Source organism: Crotalus tigris, unplaced genomic scaffold, assembly GCF_016545835.1.
Source record: "Crotalus tigris isolate CLP2741 ecotype Arizona unplaced genomic scaffold, ASM1654583v1 scf7180000018585.330925593:3314079, whole genome shotgun sequence".
Classification (NCBI taxonomy): Eukaryota; Metazoa; Chordata; class Lepidosauria; order Squamata; family Viperidae; genus Crotalus; species Crotalus tigris.
In genome coordinates, this window is record NW_024097088.1 from 1,353,518 (window position 1) to 1,371,670 (window position 18,153).

At 40.9% G+C, this 18,153-nt stretch overlaps 1 protein-coding gene across 4 annotated transcripts in view; it reads left to right on the forward strand.

The window, feature by feature from the left end:
• The window catches only part of SLITRK4 (SLIT and NTRK like family member 4), a 44,184-nt gene that overhangs the window by 4,654 nt on the left and 21,377 nt on the right, over positions 1 to 18,153 (forward strand). For 3 of the 4 annotated variants that reach the window (XR_005558071.1, XR_005558069.1, XR_005558070.1), the window contains exons 2-3: positions 245 to 3,629; positions 6,582 to 6,763. Coding sequence is in view for 1 of the 4 variants with exons in the window: in XM_039354713.1 (XP_039210647.1) it covers positions 245 to 2,800 (2,556 nt within the window). In the remaining 3 variants the exon portion in view is untranslated. Of the gene's footprint in view, positions 1 to 244; positions 3,868 to 6,581; positions 6,764 to 18,153 lie in introns of those variants that run through there. The other variant, XM_039354713.1, reaches the window with a different exon arrangement.

Below are 18,153 nucleotides of genomic sequence, written 5' to 3' on the forward strand. Positions count from 1 at the left end.
TCCTGCCTTCTGGTGCTTTGGAGAATAGCTTGACCCCCTCAAATATTGGAATACTGCTATCATGTCACTCCTAGTCCTTCTTTTCATTAAACTAGACATACCCAATTCCAGCAACCGTTCTTTATATGTTGTAGCCTCCAGTCCCCTGGATTAATAACTTTATTATTGTCTTGTCTTATCAGTTATTCCTTCCATTCCAGAACGTTGGTCACTAAAACCTATGTTCTTTGTGGGTTTTTTTTAGACTATCCATCTTTGTTCTGGAACAGTAGGCTTGATCAGTGACCTGAGAAAGATGCTCCTCTGGCTTTTTCTGGTGTTGTCCAGCCCAGCTTCCTCTACAGATCCAGAAACGGATGCCTTGGTGGAAATCTGCAATGTCTGCTCCTGTGTGTCGGTAGAGAATGTCCTTTATGTCAACTGTGAAAAGGTGGCTGTTTACAGACCCAACCAGCTGAAGCCCCCTTGGTCTAATTTCTATCACCTCAACTTTCAGAATAACCTGCTGATTATCCTGTATCCAAACACGTTCCTTAATTTTAGCCATGCGGTGTCTCTGCAGCTGGGAAATAATAAGCTACAGAACATTGAAGGAGGAGCGTTTATGGGTCTCGGCGCGTTAAAACAGTTGCACTTGAACAACAATGAATTAAAAGTCCTCCGAGCTGACACTTTCCTTGGCATTGAGAACTTGGAGTATCTCCAAGCGGACTACAATTTAATCAAATATATCGAGCGGGGAGCCTTCAATAAACTCCACAAGCTCAAAGTCCTCATTCTTAATGACAACCTGATTTCTCTCCTACCTGATAATATTTTCCGGTTTGTGTCTCTGACCCACTTGGATATCAGGGGGAATCGCATCCAGAAACTGCCCTACATCGGCGTTCTGGAGCACATCGGGCGCATTGTGGAATTGCAACTGGAGGACAACCCGTGGAATTGCACCTGTGACCTTCTGCCTTTGAAGGCCTGGCTGGAGAACATGCCCTACAACATCTACATCGGAGAAGCCATTTGTGAGACCCCCAGCGATCTCTATGGGAGACTTTTGAAAGAGACCAACAAACAAGAACTCTGCTCCATGGGGACGGGGAGTGATTTTGATGTCCGCATCCTGCCCCCCTCCCAGCTGGAGCCCAGCTTCAGTACCCCCAATGGTCACACCACACAAACTACGATGCACCGGTTGGTCACCAGGCCTCCCAAAACGACCAACCCATCTAAAATCTCGGGCATTGTGGCTGGGAAGCCCTTCTCCAGTCGCAATCTGAGTCAAATTGTGTCGTTTCAGACCAGGATGCCCCCTCTGACCCCTTGTCCACACCCCTGCATTTGTAAAACCTACCCTTCAGACTTGGGATTAAGCATCAATTGCCAAGAGAAAAACATCCATTCCCTGGCCGAGCTGGTCCCTAAGCCTCTGAATGCCAAGAAATTGCATGTTAATGGCAATTACATCAAGAATGTGGAGGTGTCTGACTTTGTCGACTTTGAAGGGCTGGATTTACTCCATCTGGGCAGCAATCAGATTGTGGCCATCAAAGGGGAAGTTTTCCACAACCTGAGCAATTTACGGAGATTGTATCTGAACGGCAATCAGATTGAGCGGTTGAGTCCCGAAATGTTTGCCGGGCTGCATAATCTTCAGTACCTCTACTTGGAATACAATGTCATCAAAGAGATTTTAGCAGGCACGTTTGACCTGATGCCCAACCTGCAGCTCCTCTACTTAAACAACAACTTGCTGCGAAGTTTGCCGGCTTACATTTTCTCCCGGGCTCCACTCGCTCGGCTGAATCTGCGCAACAACCATTTCATGTACTTGCCGGTGAGTGGTGTGCTAGACCACCTGAAAACCCTGACCCAAATCGATCTGGAAGGGAACCCATGGGATTGCACCTGCGACTTGGTGGCCCTGAAGCTGTGGCTGGAAAAACTGAATGAGGGCATTGTGGTGAAGGAGTTAAAGTGTGAGACCCCCGTGCAGTTTGCCAAGATTGAACTGAAGTCTCTCAAAAATGAGATCCTGTGTCCCAAACTCCTCAAGTCATCTTTCTTCACCAGCCCGGCGCCTGTGCTGACTTTTACAACCCCTTTGGGCCCTGTCCGCAGTCCTCCTGGGGGTCCAGTCCCCCTGTCCATTCTCATCTTGAGCATCTTGGTGGTCCTCATTCTGACAGTCTTCGTGGCCTTCTGCCTCCTGGTCTTCGTTCTCCGTCGCAACAAGAAGCCTTCTTCCAAACACGAAGGGCTGGGCAACCCGGAATGCAGTTCGATGCAGCTCCAGTTACGGAAGCACGATCACGCTGGCCAGAAAAAGGACACCTTGGGGGCCGAAGCCTTCATCCCCCAAACCATTGAGCACATGAGCAAAAGACATTCGTGTGGCTTAAAAGAGGCCGAGACGGGTTTCATGTTTGCTGAGCCGGTGAGCCAGAAAGTCATCTTGAGGAACAACAGCGAGAAAGAGAAAGATCTGCTGCAAACGGATATCCGAAAAAGACTGAGTACCATTGACGAACTGGATGAATTATTACCAGGGCGGGATTCCAATATCTTTATTCAGAATTTTCTGGAAAACAAAAAGGAGTACAACAGTATAGGGATCAGCGGCTTCGAGATACGCTATCCGGAGAAACAGCCGGACCGAAAAAACAAATCCTTAATAGGAGGAAATCACAGTAAAATTGTGGTGGAGCAAAGGAAAAGTGAATATTTTGAACTAAAAGCTAAACTTCAGGGCTCCCCAGATTACCTGCAAGTCCTCGAAGAGCAAACGGCTTTGAATAAAATCTAGGCCATGCAATCTGATTTCCTACAGAGGACTTTTATTTAATGATGCAAGTGCCTTTTGTTGACTTTTCATTTCCAAATATGATACTCTCCCGATAGGCATAGAGGCAGGCAATCCAGGGGTGTGTGATAAAATTATAGCTCCAAATAGATTTTATTTCTTAAAAACTCTGCCCCATGAGGAAACGGTAGGGAAAACTGCAAAGACTCTATTGCCAAGGTGTTGCTTTATACACATATTACACTGAATTTAACCTCAAGAGGAATATATATTTTCTACCCTAACTGCAAAACTTTCATGTCCTTGTGATTTGTTTAAACAAATGCACAAGAAGAGAGAGAGAGAAAATGGGAAACAGAAGAAGCTGTTTAATGACAGAAAGAGAGAGAAAATGGGAAACAGAAGAAGCTGGTCCCTATGCTGGTGAATTTCACGTGGATTAAAATTGCTAAAGGAACTGAAATCAGTTTCAACCCTATACAAAGTGATGGATCAGCAGCCCTGTTTTAGCGATTACCAGAGATTTTACAAACCACAAAAGCATGCAAATGAAAGAACCTTCGATAGTTATGTGTAAAATTGGTTACCTTTACAGTCTGCATCTTGAAAACACTGGATTTATAATGTTAAAAATTGTGCAGAAATCTTTTTTTAAAAAATTATCGTTCATTGCATCCACACAAAAGCAATTTTGACCATCTAATACACGCCAGAAATCTGCATAAAATTGATTCAGATGAAACCCAAGTGGCAACAAGGACTGGAAGAAAAATACTTGATGTTTAAGACAAACCAACCCCCACCCTCGTGAAACTCCTGTCAACCCCCCAAGGTTGTCCAAATTTTCAAAAATTTGCTTGCTGTGTGAGCGTCTCAGAAATTATTTTTGTAATATAATTCATATTTATGAAGTACTTTGTATACTAAATAGGGGGAAATTATGTACTCCTCATAATGTATTTAAATATGCCTGATTTGTTTTCCTGGTCACAAAGGTGCATTAATCATTCAATATAATTTTAAAAAGAGAACCAATATACCAAACAGAAACTGTTGATGAAATGTATAGATTTATTTGAGAGTCAATGTGATCAGGTCTAAGAATAATAATGATGATTATGATAATAATAATAAAACTATGTTCTGTACTACTCTTGTGAAAACAATGGGGGGTCTTATTTAGATAAGTGACACCCGTTTCTGTGTCATATGTCAGTTTTGCCTGTCCTTTTTTTATTATTAGTAATGTTGGAATTTTAGGACTCTTTGAGGGGGTTAGTTTGGATGTGGTTTAAGTTGATGGAGTCACTAACAAGACAGGTTAATGATGTGTACAGACATTTCTGATTGGGTTGCAAAGTTGAATGCTGTTGATTGTGTTTCAGCTTACAACTGTCTAGGCCAGAGGCAAATTTCCCATGACATTTTGTGGCCTGAAAACTGTTTAACAACTAGCCTATCTTTTTCAGCCCCAGAAAATGATCAAACTAGAAGGGCTGCCAAAACCCTACTCATAAGTTCTCTCTGCTTTCTGATCCATTCTTAATAGATCCTCATTCTTGTGTGAGTGTGTGTGTGTGCCCTTTGAAGGTGCAGTATTCAGATGTTGTGGTTAGTTCCTAGTTTTTTAAGGATTTGGCCCCCTCTGGAGGAAGAAATTTAGAGCTGTAGTTTTTACTGATGTTCAGCTTGTAGTCAATTACAATTCCTATAAGCTTCTCAGCATGCTAATGGTGGCTTTCAGTTTGGTGTCCTGGTTCCCTGATGTCCTGATTGACTTGATGGAATGCAATGGTCCGTAATGTCTCAAAGGTGCTTTTTCAGGAGGCAACTTTCTTGTTTTTCTTTGAAGACATTTCGCTTCCCATCCAAGAAGCTTCTTCAGCTCTGACTGGATGGTGGGGAATGGAAGGATTTATATTCGTTGTAGATAGTTGGTCATTTGCATTCTTTTGGAGAGCTGTTGAGATCACTTGGAGGCTTACCTATGTCCTCGGGGTCACCTGAGTAGTGCAAATGGGTGTTGAGCCTTCTTGGCTACAGGATGTTTTCTGCCCTGGGTCCCTTCCTGGTTGAAGACAGGTGCAGGCAGTTGGGGATAAGTCTGTGTTGTCTGCATCTCAAACTGAGATGCAAATGGCTCCTGTCATCTGCAGTGTTTTCTGGAAAAAGCACCTTTGGAACAACCATGACCTGGATGATGGAGAATCTTCATAGACAGTGGTCCCTAATGTTATTTGGTCATGTTCAGATACTTAAGTGTGCCTAGATGCATATTTTCTCCCATCCTCTACAGTTGTAATTGCTTGAGTTAAATTCCTTCTGAAATCCATCATCATTCGAAGAAAGTTATAATAATCTCAGGGAAGCTAGATAATTAGCTGAGCATTAATGAATGGAAGATCTTTCCGTTGACAAAAGCTTGGACCAGATGGTGCTTCGGGGATCAAAATGTCACCAGTGGGAATTGAAATCAGGTATCTGTGCCTGGGTTTTTCGCTCCCTGGTGAAACAAAAGAGATAAGCCTCAAATTGTCTTAATGACAGAAAATTAGAATATGGAAATTGCCTTCGTATATTCAAGGAGTTTTGAAATTACTTTTTTTGGATGGGAAGAATGCTTTCAATAAGTAGAGGTCCATCTGTGGTCTGAAGTGATATGAATCAGAGGTATCTTCACCATCTGGTGCTTGCAGGAACAATGTTTAAATAATTGAATGAAAATTGAAAATACTGGAAAAGGAGGGCATTTTCATCCTGTGTGTATTGGTTTGTGGCGTCCTTGAATTCTCTCCCTCCAATCCAGGTTAGAAAGATTGGTTTGTTCAGTACCTTGTACATTGCAAAAGGCAAATATTAACAGGTGAACATGGAGGAAAACCGAACAACTCATTGGCCTGATGGACACACAGTAGACTTTGCTTTTATGTAATACAATGCATTGATTGAGGCATCCGGGTTTAGCAAAACAGGCTACTGTGGCTTATTCAAAAATCTGGTTAAAAGAATAAGGACTTGGCATCAATTGATGTATGTATTCAGGCATTGTGGTTTAGAATTATCAAGGAACTAAGTTTGCTATCAGATAGGAAAAATTCTATCATCTTACTTTATACTTATTTACAAAGAAGCTCACATTGAAGGAACACATCCAACGCAATGTTAGTGAATATTATTCAGTTTTGCAATGGGGGTGATGGAAGATTGGTGATATTTTTATCCTTTGTTCTCAAGAAATGCCAGATATCCAGGTGCATTCTTTGTACATTGTATTCAACATTAGACAAGATGCCATTGGATTCATGTAAGCTGTCAGATAGTCATCATGTAGCTCTCGAGGCCTACAGCCTTACATGGAGAATCCTGTCAACTCCACTCTCCAGGACTTTTTAGTGCTTTTTACTCATTTGTCAAAGATGGGTAAAATGCTGAACAAATAATATTGTCTTGCTTTCTCCTTCTTCTCCTCCTCTTCAAGTTCAAGTTGATAATGCTGTTTCTCCTTCAATTTAAAATAATTTCCTATAACGAACAGTTCCTTGCCCTTGCTAATAACTAGATGGCCCACGAGTGTGTCTGTGTGGATATTTTTGTCTTTAGAGTGGCCAAATTCTTTGTCTCCTCTGGGGTCTACAGCTTCCTTGGCTTCCTTTATTTCCATTGAATCCTTTTGGGAGGTTTTGAGGAAATGGCTCCTTTTCTTCTGATGTTCTTGCCTTCTTCCCCTGCAGAAATTTGTAAAAATAAAATCATCTACCCATTTTATCTATCCACAACTTTGTAGGAGTAATTTAAAAGTCCATGTGTGTGCTCCTCTGGGGATGCAGGAACATGCCTTGCAGTCTTTCCTGAAGGACTTGATGGAGTTGGATCCAGGATGGTAGAGATGGCAAAGAGGAAGTTGCTGTCTGGGAGATGTTCTCCCAGGAATTCACCTAATCTCCTAGAACTCAAAACCAGCAACAGGTACTATGTGAAAGATGTGAAAGAAAATAACTGCTCCCCTCTTGAAAGGTTGAGTCATACTTACATATATTACTGAACAATCATATCAGTCGGTTGATTTTTGTAGCTATTTGGTCTGACCTGCCTTGGTTTGGTTCTGTTCTGGAAACAGACAGCTTAACAATATGAACACACTGCATGGGCTTCCAGCCATTAATGGAGAAAGGTGCACATGCAGCATGGGCAAATTCTCATTGGTTATCAACAAGGCAGCACATTGCTTGGATTTGGAAATTATGGTGCGGGCTCTGTTGTTTCTCCACCTCCCCCTTCTTTTTCCAACTGGATTTTTGAGAGGTGACTATGTTGCCCCTGGTTTGGCTTCCTGTTTGAAATAATTGCTGTTGTTAGTAGTAGTTTTTCCATGGATATTGTAAACCATCCGTTCTGCAGTCTGATGTTGAAATATGCCATATCAGGCCATAAATGTAATAGCAGACTGTGATTATTGGTATAATGTATGTTTAGAATAGAATAGAATAGAATAGAATAGAATAGAATAGAATAGAATAGAATAGAATAGAATAGAATAGAATAGAATAGAAATTGGAAGGGACCTTGGAGGTCTTCTAGTCCAGCCCCCTCTCAAACAGGAGACCCTATACCATCTCAGACAAGTGACTGTCCAGTCTCTTCTTAAAAACCTCCAGTGATGGAGCACCCACGATTTCTGAAGGCAAGTTGTTCCACGGGTTAATTGTCCTCACTGTCAAGAAGTTTCTCCTTAATTCCAGGTTGCTTCTCTCTTTGGTCAGTTTCCAACCATTGCTGCTTGTCCTGTCCTCTGGTGCTTTGGAGAATACAGTAGTTTGACGCCCTCTTCTTTGTGGTTACATGTTGTGTTACAATAGGGGGGAAGGATGCTCTCTTTGATCTGCATATCTGTAATTATTAGTTCTGCATAGTTGTAATTCTTAGATCTGCATAGCTGCAATTCTTAGATCTGCAGAGGGAAAATGATTCCAACCGAACATCTATCACGCTAGACTTGAGAAAACCTGATGGCCATTGGTTGTTTTTCTGGATTGATGCCAAGGTCTTTAGAAACCAAACATGCAAGTTGCGTAACGTCTTGTCTTTTTTGGGTCCTTGGGGGTATCAAACTAAACAATTGGGTCATGGTAGAAAACAAACCTTTAATCCAGTTCCTCAATTTTCATCAGCAAATATGCCAGCAAAGGCTGACAGCGGTGAAGCTTTTGGGAAGCTAAGTCAGCACTTCTCCATGATCAATTGCTAATTTCGGAGCTTTCAGATTTTCACTCAGATGGGAGCTGTGCAGACAATCCTGGGCAGAAAGCCATGGGGAGAAGGGTGCTGCTGAATCAATCCAAAGGTCCATCTTAGTCAATATCCTGCTGTCAGAACCAGCCAGATTTCAAAAAATAATTGAATGTATAGCTTGGGAAGGTAGTTGCTTTGCTTTTTTGTAGATTCCTGGTTATAGATTTCATTTGTAAACAAAGCTAATAGTTATTGATAGATATGTCCCCTGACTCATCTTTTCAAAGTCAAACTCTGCAACAGGAGTTGCCAGACTTTGTTTAGCATCTACTGTTGATGTATTGTTGTTAGACTCTTGGGGGTGCATCGGTCAGCATGATTCTACTCTTTATAGAATCAGAGGAAGGTCCTGAACCCAGGGCTCTGTGCCAAATTTGATAGTAATATCAGGTTAATCATATAAATATCAGGTTTACAACATCAGAAGAAAACTGATGGACTTTTCATACACAATAATTATTCCGGGATCCCCTTGTCCATTTTTGAGAAGAGACCTCTTTTGTGGCTTCTGTTGTTAAGGAGTTTGACATCCCATCGCAAAAGGATCTTGGTTAGTTAGAAATGTAGATTGAAGAATATGGGAATTAAGTAGATCAATGCCTCTTTGTGACTTTTTCTATGAGGTCAAATGCCTACGTAACAGATGGATGGACCTGGTCTGCTTATAGTGCGTAGAAAAACAATCCTTGAATTGTAGATGATTAGAAGTGGTCTATGAATCACCAGTATGATGAAGCTGCTCAGAACACAAGGTTTTGGACTGCATTGGTGGAAATATAGTTTCCTGATATGAGTAGTAACGGTTCCAATTTATTCTGCCTTGGTCAAATGTCACTCTAGTAGTGTGTCCTTTTCGGGGAATCATTATTTAAGAGTCCAACAGTAATAGCATAATTTGGGATAATGGTGGGCTTGGCTATGCTGGATGGATTCCTACTTTGAGAAGGAGCTTGAGGTTCATACTTTAATGATCTCACCAATTCAAAATTCTATGAAGAAGTGCAGAGATCTGTCTGTAGTTCCTCTTAATAGACCGATGAGTACAATTCAACAGTGTTTTCTAGACTGGTAGAAAATGGTGGAAAGAAAGATTAAAAATAGGAGGCAGGTGAAAAGTAGTAGGAGGAAGCATTCAGGCAATAAAAGACAACTTTCATTTAGAAACGAAGGAGTTCTTCCCTGTAAATCTTGATCTACCTTGATCTACTTCCTACCTATATAGCTATGGCTGGGGAATCATAGGTTAGTGATGTGTGAAGTGCTTTAACAACCCATTGATGGGCACATCAGGTTGAATATAGCCACATAGTGGAATTGAATAGTAGAGAACAATGAAAACACAATGTCTCTGTTGTGTCAGAAAGCCAGTCTCGAGATGACATGTCAAAAGAAAGAGCAAAATTAATTAGCTGACCTTCTGCTAGACTCACATATTTGGAGGTTTAATGTCTCCACAACTGTTAGGATAAAGAAATACTCTCCCAGAGTACAGGGGAGAAGAAAGGATGGTCCTCACAATGGATTTTATTCATTTTACTGTTTCTCTGCAACTTAAATGTTAAATGCAGAAGGCTGGGAAAAGGTAGTCATCAGTTCCTCTTAAGCAGTGCTTCTCAAATAGTGGGGCGCGCCCCCCAGGGGGGGCACGAGGCTCCGTAAAGGGGGGCTCGTTTGACCTCAGCAAATACTGTCATATTGGATTTCTAGATCGGATCATCCGACTCACTCGCAAGCAGCAGCCCGACGCGGAGGACAACATGACTGCCAACGCACGTGACACATGCAAAGGACCCGATTGGATAGACATGATGCTCTATCCTGATTGGCCAAACCCGCCCTGTGACTTTTAGACCCGGAAATCGGTCCTCTGTACAGAAAAAAAAATTTTACAGTCGCGCGGGGGCGCGAAATGTTTTCTTCTTCCTAGGGGGGCATGACAGAAAATAATTGAGAAGCACTGCTCTTAAGCAAGAATGTCCAGACCCCTGGTTGTTATTAGGTGTGAGGAAAAAAATATGCACGCTTACATATATACCCAATAGTGAGGGTGTAGAATCTGAGATTTTTGCTTCTCTCATTGTGTGCTAGATGATAAATTCTGTTGCCTTTAGGGAAGGACGAGGGTTATAATTTAGCCAGCACATCTGGAGGTCCAGCTAATGCCTTAGAATCAGCAGCTCTGCTCTAATCTTTAAGACATGCTGTCTGGGTCTTGATCATTAATCAAAGCAAAAATCAGGAACAATTTTTTAAAAGCATCACATAAACAGTGGATGATTTGGGAGGCGAGATTCAGACAGGGATATTTAGAATAGGAAATAAACATTTGAGAAAGATACAATAACCAAAAGAGGTTCTGCTTGGAGATGTAGGCACTTGGTTTTTGAACATGTTGCTCTCCTTGTTTGCTAATAACAGAACAGAAAAAGAATAGATAACAGAATAACAGAGTTGGAAGGGACCTTGGACGTCTTCTAGTCCAGCCTGCTGCTCAAGTTGGAGATCCTATATCATTCCAGAGAAGCGGCTGTCCATTCTCTTCTTAAAAGCCTCCAATGATGGAGCACCCACAACTTCTGAAGGCAAGTTGTTCCACTGATTAATTGTTCTCACGTTAGGAAATTTCTCCTTAATTCTAAGTTGCTTCTCTCCTTGATTAGTTTTCATCCATTGCTTCTTGGCCTGCCTTCGGGCACTCTGGAGAATAGCTTGACTCCTTCTTCCTTGTGACAACCCCTATCATCTAGATCTTCTTTTCATTGGACTAGACAAACCCAGTTCCTGCAACCATTCTTCATATGTTTTAGCCTTCAGTTTCCTAACCATCATTGTTGCTCTTCTCTGCACACTTTTCAGAGTTCTCAACATCTCTTTTTATAATACGGTGTAGTTTTGTTCACCATATTATAATCTTGATATCCACCTTGAATAGCATAGATGACTCATTAGAAAACTCCAAATACTTTCCCAAAAGAACTTGTTTCATGTTCTTGGCTTCTAATTCTTGTTTATTTTCTTCTTCCATGCCTTCCCTGCATCCACGTGAATTTGCCTTTCCTTCCCTTGAGTCCTTGTCTTCTATCCATGTCCTTTGCTCTCCTTCATTTCACTGATAACATTCTCTAGAATATTGAGATTAAAAAAAATAGTTCTTTGCCCATTGAAAGCAGGTGGTGAAATTATTGCTGCTAAAGAACATTCACTGCTGAGTGCTGCAGAAATGGGAACTCTGTTTTTATGAGATCCAGGCTTTGCATGCCCTCAATGTCCCTCAAGCTTTTTTTAAAAGTCCTTTCAGCTGGATAATAAAACACTGCAAAGAAAAATGAAAGCACTGCAAATATTCTAGTATTTATTGGCCTACCAACCAAGTCTTTATAGGGATGACCAGATTGACAAGAGGGACGGTATCCATTATGAGTCTCCATCACAGTGTTTCTCAACCTTGGCAACTTTTATAAGATATGTGGACTTCAGCTCCTAGCAGGTTGGCTGGGGAATTCTGGGAATTGAAGTCTATATATCACAAAGTTGCTAAGATTAAGAAACTCTGCTCTATTAACCTCTCTGCCTCACTGAGGTCTCCTGGTGATTCTAGTCTGGTTGTGGATAACACTATCAACTTTCCTTTGTCAAATAAGCTGCTGAAAAGACTAGGTTTCCACATTATTATTATTATTATTATTATTATTATTGTTATTGTTATTATTGTTATTATTATTATTATATTTTGCAACTCTGAACCTGTGATTTCTTATTTATTTTGCATGAGCAATCCTTCATTGATGAATTGGTTTAATTTTGCTTTGCTTATCTGTATTTGGCACCAAGTCATATCCGCTTGCTCAGCCTTAACAGTTGCATCCTTAGCATAATTAGTCAGGACTTTAATGGAGCTTATGGCTAGGTAAACACAGGGTAGAAGTCAAGTTGTTGAAAGTGATCTCAAGAAGGCTTCCAAATTCCTGTTAACATGGGGAAAAATCCCTCACCACTGCAGATTATTTTTCCTGAGTTTCACAGTTGATCCACAATCTTTTATTGATTCAACTCTGCAGAGATCTATTCGCATTCACCGATACACAAAACTGGGACTAACTGACACCAAACTCAGTCGTATTATTAAGCAATCATGATAGAATGCAATATTTTCTCAGTGGCAACACCATCAGAGGTTTTAATTCTATATCTTTCCTCTTAGGCAGTTAGGCTCATGTTGTTTTAATTGCATTCTAGCTAAAAAGCTATATAGAGAACCAGTTTGGTGTAGGGATTAAGGCAGAGGTCCCACCCTGTGGGCTGCGTGAGTGGCTGGTCAGTGAGCATGTGTGTGTGCAATGTGCACTCAGTCCCCCCACTTGTGCTAGCATCACTGCGAAGGTCAGCTCAAAGGTGATAAGTGTGCTAGTGTCACTGCGAGCATTGTGCGTGCGCTCATGGCCCCATTTGCATCATTCGTGTGCTCGCATCCCTGTTTCCGGTACTTATGCACGGCCCTGTTCACATGTGCATGTTCACATGTAAAGACACCTGCCCCTCCCTTTCCCTCCAGGCCATCAACCCAGAAAGGTTGGGGACCTCTGGGTTAAGGCACATGGGTAAAAACCAGGAAACGGTAAGTTCTAGTCTCCCCAAGGCATGAAGCCATATAGATGAACTGGGGCCAGTCACAAGCTCTCAGCTCTAGAAAGCAGGCAATGGCAAAGCCACTTCCAAGCTCCTCCCAAAATACTTGCAGAGAGTTACTCAGGCAAGCCCCCAGGAGTCACCACTGACTTAATGGCACACACATAAAATCGGCTATTTACTAAATATTTAGCACAATCGTAAGTATGTTATTTGATGTAAATAGAATTAGAATGCAACTGAAAACAACGTTGGCATATCCTTCACCTCGAATTTGTTTACCAGGTGTTTTGCCTCTTTAGATATGTGTTGTTGAGAATTAGAGGCATGCCTACATACCACAGGGGGCAGATGTGCAAACTTCAAGACTTCTTGACAACGTTTACAGATAGCTCAATAGAATGATTATTTTTATCCCTTGCCTTTGCCTCCTTAGCAGTACGGTGTGGATTCTGCAAGGCCTGTCTTTGGCCCCTGAATAAAGATAGATACTTCAGAGTTGAAGTCCAACAATAGAGGCATCCATGCAATTTTCTTGGGGAAAATTCAGACATTTGCCATTACTTTCTTCCATTGACTTTGTACAGCTTCTCAGTCAAGATTTCAGCCTAGGTTTTGGTGCTGCCTTCCATCCAAGCTACTCACTAGTCCTACCCCTCCTTTTAAACAAGGCCAGCCTGTGACTGCTAATCAATGAATGCAGATTGTAAGCCAGGAAGTAAATCTCTATCTCTGCTGTCTTCTAATGCTGGCTGGTTTATATATTTACCGTCACAGCTTTGAGGAAGCTAGGGTAGGGGAAACGAAGGAGGAGAGGCTTGCCAATTGTCTCCCTATTTAAGAAAAAAGTAACATGAAGGATAATAACAGTCAACTGGTTGAAATGGGCTGGTAAGCCTTCGTTTATATCGGCAATATTTTTTTAGATGAAAGTGCTATGCAAATAATGAATATTGTTGGCATCCGGTGAATTTCCCAGCAGGGGTGCCACCAACTTGTAAAAGGGTATTTTTTTTTTTCATAAAAAGGCAAAGCAGAGATGAATGGATTGCTTCTGCCCATTTTTTTTCCTCTATGCATTTGCTCGACCCTTTATGAACTCAGCATACTTCATTATATTGAGCAATATTCTACACAGATGGGGGTAAAGGAAGGTGGCAAAGAGAAACTGTGTAGGTTTGAATGGAATAAAGAATCCATTCTCCATGAAAAATACAGGGTATGTTGAAATATTGTCAGGTGCGAACAACCAGACCCACACATGTAAGGTTCAAAATAGCTACTTTATTGTACTCTGCCTATAATACAGGAATCTTCCCAGACTGGCTGCTTTTGCCTGGGAAAGACCAGATCAAAAACATTTAGGTGTGTGTGGGTGTGTGATATTTGGCCCTCTTGTGTTTACGTAGGGAGTCCAGGCTGATTCCTCACTTGAACCCTCCTCCCATTAGGAATGGTTGCTCTCCAACAAACATTTGTGCATGGATATCAGGAGGGGAATTGATTTAACATTTGATAGAATCCTAGCGATTGCAAAAGATGGGGATAAAGAATGATAAACGTTGTGACTTTGCATGTTGTATAAACCCAGCAAAGTATTTGTTCAGTATCTCATGGCTTAGTATGATTCATGAACCCTTTCATGTAGATCACAGAGTTTAACTGCTTGTTGTGGCCACTTAATGTCTCATGAGAGCTACACAATGGACTGATGGTACCTTCGTATGAATTAACCCCACCTGGCTTTCTCACATTCCCCAGGGTGTCCACACAGGACAGCTCTACACAATCCTTCACACAACCCACTGCAACCTCCAGAAATACTGAATTCTGTTACAACCACTATGTCAATGATAACAGCTGTAGTTAATCTTAGATCTGCGAAGGGAAGTTGTATGACATGCATAAGTTAGAGGAGGACCCATTTAGCATTTCAGAATTCTCTACTCACTGAGAAATTGGGTGGAATATCTCCAGGTATCTTCAGGAGGAAGAGAAATTCTTCAATTACTTCTCAAGGAATCAACTTTGGCTTAGCCATAATATTAGCTCTGTTCCTGCATACAAAAGCACACAAACACACATGCGTACACACAAATGGAAAAGTTCCATCATGGGGTCTTAGCTTGAGATTCATTAGAAGTGTGGAAAGTCCAGGAGACATTAGACCGCTGGAGAGATAATTGCATAATGAAAGATAAGCCACACAAACACACCCGAACCCCCAAAATCCTTGACTACCTCATCCCTAATTAAATGCAAGAGCATGGCAATTGTCTCGAGAGATTTTCAGCAAATTTCTCTTCTCCTTTGTAAAGTCTTTTAAAGCAAATTCTCTTTTCAATCAAACCAAGTGAGAATTGTTGGGAAGAGAAGGGAACACACACACACACACACACACACAGAGAGAGAGAGAGAGAGAGAGAGAGAGAGAGAGAGAGAGAGAGAGAGAGAGAGAGAGAGAGAGAGAGAGAGAGAGAAGAATTGCTTTGCCCACTGCTTGCGCAGAGCCGTGTTCAAAATAAGAGACCTCCTTTTGCTCATGGGAAAATAAAAACATAAGTTCTCCAAATGTTTTCCATGAAATTAATTCTCAATATGCCTAGTAACAAATGTGGCAAGCATTCCTAGGGCTTGTTCCCTCCCAGGCATGCTGATACATAGACAATGCCTGGCACACAAAAAAAGAAAATAGTCATTGACTTTTACTGTTATATTTTTAGCCCAAAAGACAATTGCATTTATGCACCTTGTACACACACCCTATAACTGTCCTCTTTCGCTCTTGATAAGTTGCCATTTGCATTTGCAATTTGCTATGGCAACTTTCATGAAATCTTCCATTTTTGGAGAAACTACCTGCTCTGCAGTTGCTACTGCTCCTGGGTTGTTGTTGTTTTTTTCATTTTATAAGCTGAGTTTCCAAAGGCATTTGACACACATCTAATTAATTTCTCCTCTTGGGGTATCCTTCTCCTTCTCTTTCTTAAATCAAGGAGGACAAGCGGCTGATAGTTTTACCGGGATTCCAATTCAGTAACTCCAAGTCAGACAGCAACAGTGCAAAACCGTGGGAGGCAAAAAACAGGGAAAGAGGGCATTAACAACAACAAAAAATCTACTTTGTGTTAAGTTAACGCTCTGAAGATGGCACTGTAGCAACAACCTTCATCCTAAAATGGCTCAGCACTTGCCGGCTTTCTGTTTGGGATCTCAGAAAAGACAGTTTAATGCATGTCTTCCCTTCAGTGATATTGAAGCTCGGTTGAAGACAGAACATTGATTCTACAATTGGTTATACAATTAAGACTACTTTAGGCTTGCTTTGTTTACACCTGATGCCCATTGAGTTTGCACGGATGGAGGAGATGGCCGATCACCTTGATTTAACATCACATTTTTAATGTCTTTTAAAGAAAACAAAACACCCTTCTCCTGATTGAGTCAACGGGCTGATTCTCTGAAACAAAGGAACAAAGAGAAATAGACAAAGACATGTTTTATCTGACATCACTGATATGTCAATCCAGAAATATGGGCAACCCGCAGGGTAGAAATGAGGTCGAAACTTAATCTCACAATTGAAGGTAATAATAATAATAGTAGTAGTAGTAAAGTTGGAAGGGACCTTGGAGGTCATCTAGTCCAACCCCTTAAGTTTCTCCTTAGTTCTAGGTTGCTTCTCTCCTTGCTTAGTTTCCACCCATTGCTTCTTGTCCTGCCTTCAGGCGCTTTGGAAAATAGCTTGACACCCTCTTCTTTGTGGCAGCCCCTGAGAGATTGGAACACTGCTATGATGTCACTTCTCGTCCTTCTCTTCATTAAACTAGACATACCCAATTCCAGGAACCGTTCCTTATATGCTTTAGCCTCCAGTCCCCTGATCCTCTTTGTTGCTCTTCTCTGTACTCTTTCTAGCGTCTTAACATCTTTTTTACATCGTGGTGACCAAAACTGGATGCAGTATTCCAAGGTGAATATATATGTCTCAGGATAATGCTGCAAGATCCTCATGGAACTCTTGTTCACACAACATGCTTAACCATGTCATTTAAAAGATGCAGGGCTACATTGACACAATGTACAGAACATACACAGTTAGTTTCTTGTGAATTGCATCCATCTGGTTGGGTTGTGATTCACTGCACTGGATGAACTTAAAAAATATTCTGTGCAAAAGCAATCACAAACTCCTTTAAAGATGATTGTTGTATCCAAGTCTCATTTTTTTTAAAAAAAAGTTAATTAATTAGAAAATGGGACATGCTCCTCATTACAAAATAGATACTTTAACTGATGTTATAAAAGGGAAAATATGGAACTGGATTGGGAAACGGATGGAGGATGCCTTGTTTTCTTATTGCCTCTGATGTCATCAAGTGGATTCATGAGCCATAACTTACCCCAGAAGAAATGGGTTAATGGATGAGGCAGCGATGTAGAATAGAATTCTTTATTGGCCAAGTGTGATTGGACACACAAGGAATTTGTCTCCTGTATATAAGCTCTCAAGGTACATAAAAGCAATAAGTGATAAAATCATGATTCATCACTTAATTATTTTTATTTTTTAATTATGGGTAATTAAATTAATTATCAGTTTAATAATTTGACTCCCTGGGAAGATTTAAGACTACAAAAATCTCCATGATCACTGGACATCAATGGTTAGAGGTCAACTGGATTTTGACAGCCCAAATCTGGTAGTATGCCTGTACAAAATGCTAGTTAGAACAATAAGGAAGGACTCACACTTGAGAGATAGAGTCTCATGTTAGTCCAACAGTTGCAACTGTATTATTTGTAGGTACATGACTGAATTCGCAAATGTACAGAGAACAACAATCTGCCCTTTGGTCTTTCTACATATTTTATACAGCTCTCTTTTTATGTCCATAAATTATGGATGATATTTACTCTATAGCAGTGTTTCTTAAACTTGGCAGCTTGAAGATATCTGGACAGACATTCCCAAGCTTTGCTCGTTGGGAATTCTGGGTGTTGAAGTCCAGACGTTTCCAGGTTGCCAAAACTGAGAAACACTGCTCAAGAGAATCTATGTAGAGTAAAGGTAGCATTCAAGAACAAAAATGACTGCTGCTTAAATTCAGACAACAGGTGAAAGAAATATGGAAGGTTATCCTGACTCCAAAAATACCTAATCTGGTGCAAAAATTCCTAGTTAATGAATGACTGTTTGCACTGAAAAATGTAAAAAAGAAAAAAGAAAAAAAAATCTACTGTTGTGTATAGAAAGCTTAAGATATCGATATTTTTCAATCTAGGAAGACAGTCAGAAACGCTGATAGTATTAGTGCTGACCAATAAAACTCTCAATCAATTTTCCCCTCCAGCTGCTACCCTCCAGATATGATGGAGTTCACCTTTAGAGTTTTCAATCAAATTGGAATTGGAAGTCCAACACAAAGAAATTGTGACTT